General features: G+C 38.1%; 1 protein-coding gene across 5 annotated transcripts in view; it reads left to right on the top strand.

Moving 5' to 3' along the window:
- PDE4D (phosphodiesterase 4D) overlaps window positions 1-14,372 on the top strand; it is a 467,524-nt gene that overhangs the window by 427,561 nt on the left and 25,591 nt on the right. Inside the window, exon 8 of one of the 5 annotated variants that reach the window (XM_033086050.1) lies at window positions 8,814-9,975. The exons of the other annotated variants lie outside the window; for them this stretch is intronic. Within the exon in view, the coding sequence (XP_032941941.1) occupies window positions 8,814-8,861 (48 nt within the window). The 3' untranslated portion in view covers window positions 8,862-9,975. Of the gene's footprint in view, window positions 1-8,813; window positions 9,976-14,372 lie in introns of those variants that run through there. 5 annotated transcript variants of the gene reach the window in all.

The raw sequence follows: 14,372 nt of genomic DNA, 5'->3' as shown, positions 1-14,372 counted from the left end.
TGAAGTAGAAAAGCTTTGCTCAAGGCTGAGAACATAGACTTCTGTACAGAAGTGAACATGCAAGAGTACTCTGTTCTCTATGTGAAGAGTAGGTCCTGTAAAATCAGATGAGAAAGCCAGGAAATGGAATGTTGATGGTACAGAAGAACATAGTTTCTCACTGCATTTATCTCTTTCCTTTTGTCTGGGTTTCTCCAGGAATCAACCCACAAGACACACTGATTGTTGCTGTGGTTTTTTTCCCCCAGGACTTTCAACCACTTGCCTTACTTTTTTCTCTCCCCTTTATTTTGTATGGAACAGCATTTTCATCAGTGTTAGTTTTCCTTATTTGTGTGAGCACATGCAAGACATAAGGGTTGGCATAAGAATTGAGCTCTGCACTAGGAAGGAACTTTTGCCTGTTGTGGAAAGGCTGCTGCAGTAGAGGTAAAAACAGTGTGGGAGCTGTATTTCATGTCCTAAATGCTTGGAGTAATCCAGGGAGTGAGTCTTATCTCCAGTCCCTCTCTGTGCAGTGAGTTGACAGTCTGAACTGTTGGCTTCATCTGTTTGGAATCCCTTTACAGTTGTAATGCTTGTGTAGGACTAATGTTAGCTTATCCCAGTCCAGGGATATTTATTTTGTTTAGTTGCCCCTCATGCACAATTAGCAGCAGTCTATGATGAGCCAGCTCATGGCTTTGAATGACAGAAAGTGAACTGACACAGATGCATAAAAAGATCCTTCTTCTCCCTGTTTAAAAGTCATTAAAGCAGTAGTGACAGGGTGCTATCCACAGCCTCTGGATGAGACTCGGCATGTTGTGTGTTACCCAAAAACTTTGAAAACCGACTGTAGGTCTGTGCTGTAGGAAGGCTACTGTGCTACTTGACTGCCTACATTACATCAGTATGGCTGTAACATCCAGATAATTTCCCATTTCCCAGCCATCACTGTGATACAAAGATTTCCAAATGCCTGCAGCCATTGCATGTGAAGTAACTGACAGTTCTCTGGTGCATCCATCGGCAGAGTTTTTAAATCAGTGTGATTTTGAGAGGTCACTTGTCATTGTGTTGTTAAGAATCTTACAGTACTTAGTGTTTACTTACATTGCTAGCTTCTGAAATTGGGTACTGGCAAGAGAAAACCAGCTTTTTAAAAGTGCAGGAAGTTTGTCGTCTTAGTTCTCCTCTAGAAACCCTTAAAAGTTTTGAAAGACTCCAAAGCAAACACATAAGAAACACCTTAAATTTGGAAAATTGACTAAAATGTCTTTCATTTTTGGATAACTGTTCCTGGTTTTCTGTATCATGTCCTTTTAGTATTGCATAATGTCAGTGGACTGTAGTATTACTGTGTTTTTCTGAGTAATGCTTTCTTGAACAGACAAAAAAATAATTTTAGGAAATAGTTTACAAATCTGAGTAATTAAAGATAGGATCCCAAGGCTTAATTAGATGTCACTATTTAACTGTTCAGACGGATTTCCACAGATTGTAACCCATATTGCTTTTTGCTAAACTGAATTGTGAGCAATATGTCCTAAAATTATGGGGTTTAGGAGGCTATAGCTTGTTGATTGTGATTCTTAAGACACAGCAGCCCTTTGATGCGCATGTACAAGCAAATGATATGTTAAAATTTCCAATTGATGATTTTTTGCTTTTTTTCTTTTAAAGAGTTTGTTTTGGTTCTTTTAATGAGTAACACCCTGGTTTGTTTGCTTGTTTGTTTGTTTGTTTGTTTGTTGTTTGTTTTTTGTTCGTTTATTTGTTTTTGTTTAGGGTTTTTGTTTGCTTTTTTTCTGCTAAATAAGATTAAAAATTTGATAGATTTAACATTCTCTGTGAGAAAAACTGTCTTCTTCCAGTATTCAGTTTAGCACTACCTAGTTTATGGATCTGAGAGTTATTCTGTGATAGACAATACACAAATTAAAAATTCTAGTAATAAAGATATAGAGACTGCTCTCTGGTAGATAGCATTATATGTAGATTAGTCAAACATGGAGGAGTATGTATAATGAAGCTTGTTTGCAGAAGTGTATTTTCACTTCTGTAATCATGATTTTGCAAGCATCTCTTGTTTGGTGCTCTTATGTGTCTAAGTATCTGAACTGAGACATGGGAAAAGTTTCAAACTGAGTTGTTTTTATTTCAGCTTTAGCTGTCTTGCAGATGATGTTTTTTGAAGCATTTGCTAGTAACTGGGAAAGAACAAGAGTTTAGAAGTTGTCATTCATAGGGTGCTTCTTTCCCACTACAAATGCAAGTGAATACCCTTCTCCAAGAATCTCTTTCAGGTATCAGAGTTGAGAAAATTTTGATTTCATTTAGTCGGACCATGGTAACTACAAATCTACTTTTTAAGTATAGCTCTTCTTATCATCCAGCTTGTTTACCAGTATGCTTACAGATTAGAGTAGAAGTCTACTTGCAGACAGTTACTAGTGCTAGTTACTTTCTAAAAAAATGTTTTGAGATATTTTTCAGTGATTTGAAAATACCCAAAGCATCAATTTTATCAACCAACTAATGTCGAAAGCCTACCCTAATGTAACACAGGGCATTATAGTCCTTTATAGACCTGTATTGTCACCCACTATGCACATTCAAACAATAATATTAATGATACTTTTTAAAAAATAAATACTTATCTGTAAATATTTAATATAAACCATAATTTTATTTGAAGGCAACTTGAAATCTGTTCTTTACTTTTTCTTTTCTTAAATTTCCTCCTCTGCTAATTTGAGCTGGTTTGCAATCATATTTTCTTGCTGCTGAAAAGTCTTTTGCCTTTCATCTTTTCAACACTAAAAAACTCACACAGGTAATGGGGAGCTGACTAACATAATGTCTGGGGAAAAAGTGAGGCTGAATTTGTTACTTAGGTCAAATAATGGATCATGTGTAAACCTTAAAATGCTTCGAACAGAGGTGCTGTGTTACCTTCACTGTGAAAAAAGCAGGGACAGAGCCCCTTGGCAGCTCTTCACAAAAGCCCCCACTGAATGGAGAAGCATTATTGTTTTACCCCAGGCTGACAGTAGCTCTCTGAGTTTACCCAGGCCCAGAATAAATGGAACTGATGGCAGACTGACTTCTGATTTAGTCAATCCATCTGTTTTATCTTAGTCTTGTTCTGTGAAAAAGCTTAAGTGTTGTGGTGGCCAGTACTTTTGTATGGCCCCAAGATAGGCTGTGTCTAGAACTAATCAGTGTGACTCAGTCTTTTGTTAACAGGCTAGATTTTAGCATTGTCTTGTTTGTGTTCTTGCTTCCAACTTTGGGGTCAGGTTAATGGCACAGTAAGGAGCTTGTCTCTAGAAATTACCTTTTGTATGTAAAAGCATAATTTTTTGCAATGGTTTTTCCAAATGTGGAAGCTCAGCCAGAGTGAAATTGTCTCCTCTGTCACAGCGACCGTTTAGATTGACCTGTTTCCACTTCAGGGACAAGATAATATGTCATACTCACTTAAGAAGATTGAACATCCGTCATTCACTTGGGTTAGCTATTGCACATATAAAATAGGTGCTGGAAACATAGCATTAGAAAAGAAATTTGTTGTTTTCATGAGTAAATATAGGGTTTGTTATATGGCAGTCCTCTTATATAATGTCTGGCAATGCCATTGCATTTGACTGGCTGACATGATAATTTAATTCGGTCTTAAATTCTCAGATCTAAGAAGATCTGAGGATTTGGTTAGCTCTTCAGAGTGCTGCTTGTTATTATGATTATGATTATGATTATGATTAAGGGGCAGCTGTTACTAAAAAACCTGCTTGTTCAGTGCAGCATCAGGAAATTTTTTATTCATTAAGAGTTTCAGTTTGTACAGTGACAAAGTAAAGGTATACTGGTGAGTGGCAAGCCTGAATTTTAATTAATGCATTCTTGTGTGGCTTCCCCAGTTTTGTTGTTCTTTATAGCCAAAGAAAAGGGCAAGAGTGTTGTGGAGGTAAAGAAGGACTGGTTTTCTAGGAGGACTGCTCTCTCTTTCCACCAACTGAAACCAACCTGAAAGGGTTTTAAGACCTTTGGACGCTTGAGTGCAGTTCCCGGTACACAGCTTTACTTGCTCTCATGTCAGACTATTCATGCTTTTGGAGAGCAGCACACTTGCCCTTGGGTAACTGCAGTGATGAGTGAGGTGTACATATATGTACATATATGTATATATATAAAAATAAAAGGAGATTGCACTTTCCTTGCTGTATTGTACAAGGATGTGCTGCAACACGATAAAGGGTGAAACTTGCTTTCCTACAGATGGTTTGCACTATCCTCTCCCTATGATTTAAGGACGCCTCTAGATTCTCAGAAATAAGTGGATGGAGTAGTGGTATCACTTCAGCTGTGGCTGAATCTGTTCTATACAAATCCTGCTTCTTCCATAGCGATTGTGGGGTTGCTGCCAAATAAGAAGAATCATGAAACATAGTTTTTCTGCTAGGACAGCGAAGTAAATGTGGTGAATGAGGCTTGAGGCAACTGAGCTGTAAGAACCCCTTACTCTTTGTGTGGGTACTTGATGGCAATCACTGGTGTCCTCGGGCCATGACAAGCAGGCCAGTGTGATTTCAAAACATCTTAAATCTGTGGTGGGGTCAGCCTGCTTCTACTTTTTTTGAGACTCTTCTCCAACAGAATTATCCAGTTCTGCACCAGTGGAAAGGAGCCTAAAGTTCACAGACATAACATTTGATAGAAATAACATTGATATTTCAAGGTTTAAAAACAAGGTAAGAACTCTTAATCTCACAGATTCAGTTTGTATACTAAATTTTAGAGGAAGAATAGGTTTTTGCGTCACTCATTGACTGCTTTTTGAAAGGTCCTGGATGTAAGAGATGTGTAAAAGAGGCATTATGCCTCTCTGAGAGTTGCTATTATTTAACATTTTTCAGCTTTTCAGCTGCTTCTAAAACTGCAGAGCTTCCCAGTCCCTAGTAACTTGATAAATTTTTCCATAAATATAAACAAATGGTCCATGCCAACATACAAACAGACGTTTTTTGTAGCCTCTTTAATTATAGGAAATGCCACAGTATAAAAGATTCTTTCCTTTAGCATAATAGGACAGAAAAATACAGACAAAATGTTACAGAGTAAATAACCAGGGTTTAATGTGGGAAAATAACATTATTTTCAAACACTATAATGGATTTTAAAATTATGAAAATTTTCCAGGAGTTGAATTATTTAGTTAAAGTGCAGACATCACTGGGCCTATTTTTGACATTTATTAAAAATAAAAAATTCCATAACTCTTACTTGACGAAGTTCTTCGTGGACATGAGTATCTAATAACTTCCTTCTTAGTAATAAGGTGGTATTCATGACAACTGAAAGGTATGAGAAGTATCTAAATAATTGTGGCTCCTTTTGACAGTATTTAGAGCCAAGAATGCTGTCATTGTATTCCTGGTAGGGTACTGCTTTAGTCAATGTTAGACTGTAACATATGAAGAATTTAGGAAAGCAGTGGCCTTCTTTTTTTTTTTTTTCATCAATTTTGTGTTTCCGGTAAGAGGTACCTTCTACTATTCTATAAAGCTTCGGTACAAAAAATGTGGTATTTGCTGAAATGTCACTTCAGATTTTGTCTCATAAAGACACTGTATACTAAGAAACTGTTCTGTTTCAGTTATATTAGTAGGGGTTATGGTATAATCTGCTAAAACTTTACATGTTTAGGAGACTCACTAGAAGATTAAGTATATTTTAGATGGATATTTTCTGGTCTGTGATTTTTTTATTAGTTTGGATTATTTTTGGTTTTGTTTTTTATTAAAACTTATCTCAGTAGAAATTGATCCCAGTTCTGGTTGACTCACAACTGGTCCCCATGTGAGCTGCAAAACTGAATCTGGGTAAGCTAAGGCGTGATGGAAAGTGATGCTACTCATCCTGTCTTGAAACCACATGAGCAGGGTGGTGGCCAGCACCTGCCTCTTGAGCTTGTTCACCTCTGAGCAGTTCAGGGGTGAGCCTGCCCTGTGACTGCCCTGTTAAATGCCTGGTGGGCATGATGTGCTGTGATGGGGATCTGCTGCTTCATCTGGATCTACAGCCAAGGGAGACATTGCTGTGCTGGGACAAGTTCAAGTTCTGCCTGTTGTTCTCTCTGCTTGCTTGCTCCAGGTGTTGAAAAGGAGCTGCACAACAGACAACAGTACCATCTCCAATCACCAGCAGTGGAGCAGCACTGAATCAAGCTAATGTGTCGGCAATATTTACAAGATTCTCTAGAAAAAAAATTTAAACAGCTTGCTGCTTTTATTAAGTTGTAGTCCACTAATACATGGCCAGCTGATGAAAATGAGCTGGTTGAACACTTGTGTAAGATACCACAACAAGACAATATCAATTAAACCTTTCAGTCAGAATTGCAATAAGAAAGGCTGCTGGTTTATGCAAAATGAAGTCAATGTTAATTTTATTCTGGACTAAACAGCCTAGCCTTACAGGATATACATTTGGTTAATTGCTACCACCTAACCATTCCACTACATCAGTCATAGTCCTGAAATATGTAAGTCCAGGAGTATTTTTTTGATGCATGTAAAGATGTCCGTTTTTTAATTGAATTTGTTTACATGATTTATAGGATCTGTAAAAGCAGGTGTTAATGAATTTAAACCAGGCTGTCTGATTTGTGTTCCAAGTTGGCAGCACAACCTTAATTCATTAGTTTTACCTAGGGTTACAGACAACCTCACACTGCCAGCTGAGATACTAGTATTTTAATAAACATGTGAATACAGAATTAGCAGTTAATACAGAGATGTCTTTCTGATGACCAAGAGTAAAATTACATAATTTCACGATTACAAGCCGCACCTGATTATAAGCCGCATGTCTGGGTGCCGGCAACCTTTAGGTCTTTGTCCATGTATAAGCCGCACCAGATTATAAACCGCACTTTCGTTCACAGGGAAGACCCATGTGCCACAAAGTAATGAATTAGTAAAGGAATCGCGGGATCGCTCGCCCTGGCCCAGTGCTGCCCCATGGCGGCAGTGGAAGGGAGGCACGGACCCCCCCGCCCCCTCCGGGCCGCAGGGCCATCAGGAGGGAGCCCCCCCTGCCTCCCCTCACCATGCTGCCGACACAGAACCCGCCTCCACCCACCATGCAACAGAATTACCAATTTTGAACAATCACGCAATCCTGGGTTTTACTGGCAGGTACTCAGCTCAGCACCTTGGCTTGCACTTCTGGGTTGGGAAATTTCCGAAGTTTTTTCATATATTAGCTGTGACTGAGTGTAAGCTGCATTTCTGGGGTGGGAGCAAAATTTTAGTCAAAATGGTGTGGCTTATAATAATGAAATTACTGTAATAGCAATAATGATTCTTTAGTTACCATAAATCAAATTCTAAGAAGAAGACTCCAAACTGGGTAGGTAGAATTTTATAATTAAATATGGTTCTCTTGTTCTATACCGATACCTGTCAGTAGATTCAGAACCCCTGCACCAGTTGGTACTTAAAAAGTTATTTAAGTTGCAGGGACTAGATATGAAGGTGTCAGATATATTTTTCCTACTCTTTCCCAATGTATTGATTTTGTATATTGAACATTGTAAAATATTAACAGAAGGATTATTTTATGAAGAAGCAGTGATTTTTCATAACATCTTGCCACCACCACCCCCCCTTCGGTGCTTCAGAGGGTCAGCAAAATTAAGAGCAGTTTTTAATAATTGCACATGTGAGTACTTGCTGGCACAAGGAAGCAGTTGATTGTTTTCAGAGCTGATCAGAACAAACAGGATAAACATCCTAGGTTTCATTTGGTTTATGCTCTTTAGCAGTATTTCTACAACCTTCATCACTGCCTTCTGAGTAGAAGGCAGTGTAGAGGCAGTATAAGAATAAAAGTAATAGCAGGATAGTGCTCTTCCACTAATAGGGTATAAAAGAGTCTATGGAACAGAAACCAATAAAAAGCTGCAGGATAGACATTGTGGACCTGAGCATCTCAGAGTATGTTTTAATGAAAAATTGCCAAGACAGACTAGAACACAGACTGTTTTTACACATGTAATAATGTTTTGAGTAGTTAATGTGCTTGCCAAACTTTATTGGCACTATGGTAAGTGATGACAAATACAAGGAACATTTGAATTTGTATTTTTAACGATTCAATAACTTTAAAAAAAAATTGCACTGTGCAGCTGCAAATGATTATGCAGTTGCACTACTGCTGGCTTTATAGGTGGCTTTTATTGTTATGTCAGTGCTAGCGTGATTCTTGGCTATAATTGGAAAGCTTTGTAGCCACTATAGTGGCATTGGTGACTTTGTTACCTTCTGTGCAGTGGGGACACCCTGATGCACAAAAAATGATGCACAGATCACATAAGAGTCTCAAACACTTTGGTTTTGGCCATACTTTCTCCATGCACAAAGAGACCTCTTCTACTACTACACATGAAATAATGTTTTGGGTTTGGTAGCTGAAATGAATGAAACACACTGCAATATAATTATATTTGAAGGTTAATTATTAACATGTTTGTAAGGATGTTTCTTTACTGAGCTCTTGTTATTTGAATTAAACTGCTCACTTTGAGGTTCAATAGCAGCATCTAAGAACCAGGGGGGCAGACAGGTACTTGAGACTTTGCAAAATGCAGTGTTTATTTTGCTTTCTAAATCTGTAGTTATCTGGGATTCTTCGCTCTTACTCTTACCTCACCCCTGTTCAGCTTCTGCCACCACAGAGAACTGGAACTTCTGCAGCCTGACCTGGATACCTTTTTGCATGAGACGTGATGTGTGTCGAAGCAGACCTTGTGTTTGGTGTTGCAGGGAGAGTGCTTGGATTCCTCTGCCTTTCTGCCCTCTGCTGCTTGCTGATCTCCTCGGCAGAGAGTGCTGGCTCCTGCTGCTGCTGCTGCTGCTGCGAATGCTCGCCCTGCTGATGATGGCACCATGATAGGAAGAGCCTGGGCCTGCCCTAAACAAACAGGTCCTGGAGGGAAAAGTGCAAGCCTGACCTATGTCGTGGCCAAGGCAACAAGCAGAGATGAGGGTGCCATTCTCTTGTAAATGTAGCCTATGGGGTCTCAGCTAGAAGGCAGAAAGTGTCCTTAATGCTTTTACAAAGCTATTCTGTGTGTATATGTCAGAGTTTTTCTGTTATACGCTGCTTGCAGGAAAACGGCTTGAAAAAACAAAAAAATGAAATTAAATCTGTAAGAGTGCCTTTAAATTAATAATTTTTGGCTTGCAATGGAAGCTTCAGCTGGAAAACTTAAAACCATGTTTAGTTCTAGAAGTGTAAACGTGATTGATTTTTTGACAAATCCCTGAATATCTGTTTGGCTACATAAGCTTTAAAGCCCGACACCCAGATTTCTCAGTAAAATGACTGTATTTTTCCTGTACTCTGACGCATGGCCAAAGTTTTGCATACGTGACTATTTAACCCAGGTAAGATTGCATTTAGTAATTTGGTAGCTTTTCCCCTCCTTTCTTATAATCAGTAAAAACCAACGTATGTTTTCTATCTGGGATGGATTTTCTGCAGCTCTTTTTGATTGTTACTGGAAAGGTTTCAGGATGAAGAAAATTTTTTATATGTAGTCAGAGCCTGGCATTTCTAGCACGGTTTTCAGTACATACATTTATTTTAAAAATGCAACAGCTGAATTTTAAATACAAGATGGTAAAGTGTTCTAAAAATTTGTGCAAAACCAAATCTTTGAATTTGGAGGCTAAAACTTTTTTGGTTTTTTTGTGATCAGGAATATACATCTGTAATTTGATCTTTTTCTCCCAGGCCTGTGAAAGATAGGTTGTAGGAATGATAATACAAAATACAACTGTGCTGTTGGGATAAAATAAATCTGCAGGAAGAAAAAGAGTTTGATAACTATGTTGTGGTATTTTGTCTTTTCAGCTATTATTCCTGTGCTCATATGTCTTTTAGATTGTATAGATGTGGTATGAATAAAAGCATGCTGATGTACATAGGCAGTTCTGATTTGTTCTTGTAACTGTTATCAGAGCTTGAAAAATGTCCTACTTGTAGAAAACTGAGGCTGCTTTACTGATCAGAGGCAAAATGAGAGAACAGATGTTGAGTTTTAAATCTTATTACAACCCGTCATTTCAATAGTGTGGTTAAGTATGAAACAGTGCCTTAATTACTCTTGAGGGAAGAGTTCCATCGGGTTTGTTTTTGTTTTCTTTCTTTGTTTCCTTCTACAGTGTCTTGGCTATTGTCAAATAGCATGCTGTATACAAATCTTTCTGTTCTCCAGCATCTCTTTTAACCTCCATGTCCTGCCTAGCAGTGTTGTTTTACCTTTGGTGTTGCACATAATTTTGTTGAATGGTGAGAGTCACACAGACCTGCACTGTGTCTGCTGATTGTTGCTGATGTGGTGGACTCATAGGTAGCAGTACTGGAAGGGATAACATCCATTTTGACTTGTACTTCTTGATTACCAGGAGTCTTTGAGAAGTCTGTTTTCAGACTCAGATATATAGCTCTGCTTTGCTTCATAGTCCTTTTTCTCTCAGAAAATTTTCTAATCAAGACTGGGACTTTAATTGGTATTAGAAACTTATACTAATGTTTTAATACAAGGTTGCTAATATAGTGGTCCACTAAACAATAACCAAGGCAAATCGTCTATTTTAGTAACAAAAAGTGTGTGTTGTGCTTACGCAGGACTAGGTAATGTTGGGAATTCTTACCACCTAATGCATAGAGAAAATAATCAAAAAATAAGAAATGTTTTGGTTTTAAAAGCTAGAATTATGATTTTTACATGTGTAGCAGTATATTAAACAGTAATTAACAATATAAGTGTATCAATCTTGTGAAGTGAGTATGAAAATTAACTTAAATATTCACTGAAGTTATCAAATATTGCATCTTATTTTGAACAGAATTTGCTTTAGATGAGACATGAACTCCTGCACAGATGAACACATACAGTCCTGAACAGATGAACTGCACTTATTACTCCCTTTCAGGTTTTTTTTTTCTATGGTTTGGAGATTGAACAAAAGATGGCATTGGACAGGGGTGGGCAGGACTGATGTACCAGGCCATCACTCTTGCTGCCTGGGACGTTGTAACACTTTGTGTGAATTTGACTATCTGGAGCTAGTGAGAGTCTGCATTTATCTCATCAGGCTGGGAGTGGAGCCCAAAGCTGGTTTTATTTGTCATTGTTGTCACTTTGATAAAGAGCTGATAGAATCAGCTCTTACACATCAGCTTCTTTGGAAGACTGGAGAAAGTTTATTTAGAGGCAGACTGTGAGCATTTTTAACGTCTCTATCCTTGTCAGGGCAAAAGTGGGCTTCTGCATGGGTGCCCATGTACCTTGATGGGCTGATGTCTTTCTACATCTGCTGAGGCCTTTCCAGTGTTTTGTGCACTGCTCACAGTGCTTTTTGAGCTGCTTCAAATATTGTATATAAATGACCAAGAAAGCAGACAAAGTTTCCCAGGTTGGTTTTTTTGGTTTTTTTTTTTTTTTTTCCACAAATGAAAATGTGAGCCAAAGATGATGATGCCATGCCTACTTAGCACTTACTGGTTTTGCTTGATTTTGAGATGATTTTCAAATAGGGGATGATTTTTACAGAGATGTAAGAGTATCTATTTAAGAGACTGAAATATAAAAAATGCATTGTTTCTCCTTAAAATGCCTAATAATAAGGAAAGATGAATAGATTATCTTTTACTCGAATAATGTCTGTGTATTTTGTATCCATGTTGTGAGTCCATCAGAGAATGCACCTCAATCTAATGCTGTATTTCAGTTAGTGGAGCCTAATCAGTTTTCAGTATGCAATGTTACTTTCATGTTTTTCAATCTACTTTTCACTTCAAATCCTGTATGAATGGCCAGATTCTTTAGTTTAGTATTCAGAAAAGAAGTGATCGTTTATGTGTTATCTTTGATTAAACAGAGGTTTTTAATTTTAAATGAAATTTTCTTTAAGCCTTTTCTGTGCTATGTAAGTCCATAAATTATCAAAGCTGAAGTATATTAATTATTTGTTATGAATGCACTTTTAATGTTTTTTAAGTATAAAATATTAACTGATTATAGACCATGCATAAAAGCAGTGTTGGTGTTACACTACATAGTGGAAACTACTAAATACAAGCGACATTTAAGTATTTTAAAAGGAAATATTGATTTAACTATCAAACTGTTTACTTGTAAATATGGATTTGTTGTCAAACTGAGGTTTCTCTGGAGCAACACTTACTCTTGAAGAAAAAATAGCATAAAAGCGTTCTCTACATTTGAACAGTCAGTTGTGAATAATATAAAAATATTGGAAATAGACACTGGAGGATGAGTTAATGGGTGCCCCTCGCCTAAAATCCATTTCTGCAATGCTAATGAGAAATGCATAAGTTTATACGCGTTAAGTATATGTGACTTGAGATAGTCATGGTGCTTGCTTTGGTGTTAGATTAGTTTCACAAAAGAGAAATTCATGGAGGTGAAAGGGCTCCTAGAAAACAATTTCTGCTGTTGTGATGACTGTTAGAGACTAATAGATGTAGGGGTTGTGTGAGTTGATAAAACCTGGTGCAAAATTGGCTGTATTTGGAAGGGCTTCTGGCTGTAGCCTGTGGACTCTGAGCTGGCAAGGTGTGAGACTTTGAGCACAAGAATGGTTCTGGGTTAATACCTCTGTCTCACAACAACCTACACTGGAGCACCAAAGAGCAAAACGCTCTGAGGATAGAGTGATGCTGCAGGTCTGCGTTCTTGGAGGAAGCTCAAAAGCGCACGTGGTAACTTGGGACAGCGAGGAGTGTTCACCATCAGGTGTGGGCATGTCACTGGCTCTTACCAGCACTTGGCCAAGGTCTCCCAACATGGCCTGGTCTGAGCCTGCTAAGCCCTGGCTGTGTGTGCAGTCATCCCTGGCTGCTGAACTGAGCACCAGGCAGTGGAGCAGAGCGGCTGATCCCTGAGAGCAGAATGCAGCAGGACCCAGCGGGCACTGTCACTGCTGTGCGACTAGGCAGGGACCCAAAAGGCATTCTGTTTCTGTGTGTAGGATGAGAGGCAATGGTATCAATAGACAAGGAGTAAGGAAACATGCGGTTGCCACAAGCTGCCTCATACAAATACTGAGACTTCTTGTAAGAGGGACTTAAATCACAGAGGTAGTAAATGCTATTCAGGAAACAACAGAGCTGCCTTTAGCCTGGTTATGTTATCATGTCTCCATCTCCCTCATGTGGACCCGTAAAACCAGCTTGCAGTACACCTGACTGTGGGACTGGAAACCATTTGGGTTTTGTGATTGTGATTGCTTAATTTGACCTAGAGGCATTCTGGTGAAATGCTCACTTACACAGAAAAACAAGCATGAAATTTTGTTTTGTTTCCCTGTATGCATGAGACAAGGATGTAATGGATGAGACTATGTTTCTCTCATTCCAGATGAATAAATGTTCATTATTTTGTGAATCTCTATAGGTGTAGAGCATATTTATAGCACCTAAATAAATAATCAAATGAAAGTAATGAAGGACATGTTGAAAAGAGTATTAGTTAGTTAGTTAGTGAATAACCTTCCTTGAAAGAACAATGATGCTATCACATGCACCTTAATAAGAAATACAACAGCTGTAGTTTAATAAGAACTGGAGCATGAATGAACAAAATCGCGTGAAACAACTTGCAGTTTGCTTTCAAAATATTGGTGTCTACAGTGTGTGATTTACGTGCATTTGCTAATGTATGTTTATCAAGACTGTATTGAGTTTGTTGCAGTGTTAGTAATCACTTCATATTCCACAAATCTCTGCTTTTGTCTGTGGAAAATTTTTCTTTTTTCACAACTGTACAAGGATGAAAATCTTGTTTCTTTTACATTGAATTACAAACATTCAGCAGTATTTCTGATGAACTGGTAAAGCTTGACTTTGGCGAGGTCTACAGTAGGATCACATCATTAAAATAAGAATGCTGTGTTACAGGAGAAGTAAGACTAATCCAGCAATACCTGTAAAAAGCTGAGGTTTGTTCTTACATAGTAAACCAACTTTCTGTATGAAATAGGAATCCCTGTAAAGCTTTGTATTAGTATAACTGTATCAGTCTCAGCATAAGTGAGCCATTGCAGCTCTCTGAATTACGTATTACACCTCTGCATGTTTCCTAGCTATAGCTGTCTGCAGAAATGCACAATGTGGGTATAAACTTTTTTTTGTGGGTATGCTATGGTAAATACTTATGGGGTGCTTATTTACTTGTGGGGTGCATCTACATATAAAAATAGAAGTAAGGTTCTCATACGATTCTGCATTTTTAGGGTCATTTATCTGTCAGAGCAATAACTATCTGAACTATTTGTTACTGCTTTCTGTAT

The sequence above is a fragment of the Catharus ustulatus genome, chromosome Z (assembly GCF_009819885.2).
Source record: "Catharus ustulatus isolate bCatUst1 chromosome Z, bCatUst1.pri.v2, whole genome shotgun sequence".
NCBI lineage: Eukaryota > Metazoa > Chordata > Aves > Passeriformes > Turdidae > Catharus > Catharus ustulatus.
This window is presented reverse-complemented; position numbering and strand designations above follow the sequence as displayed.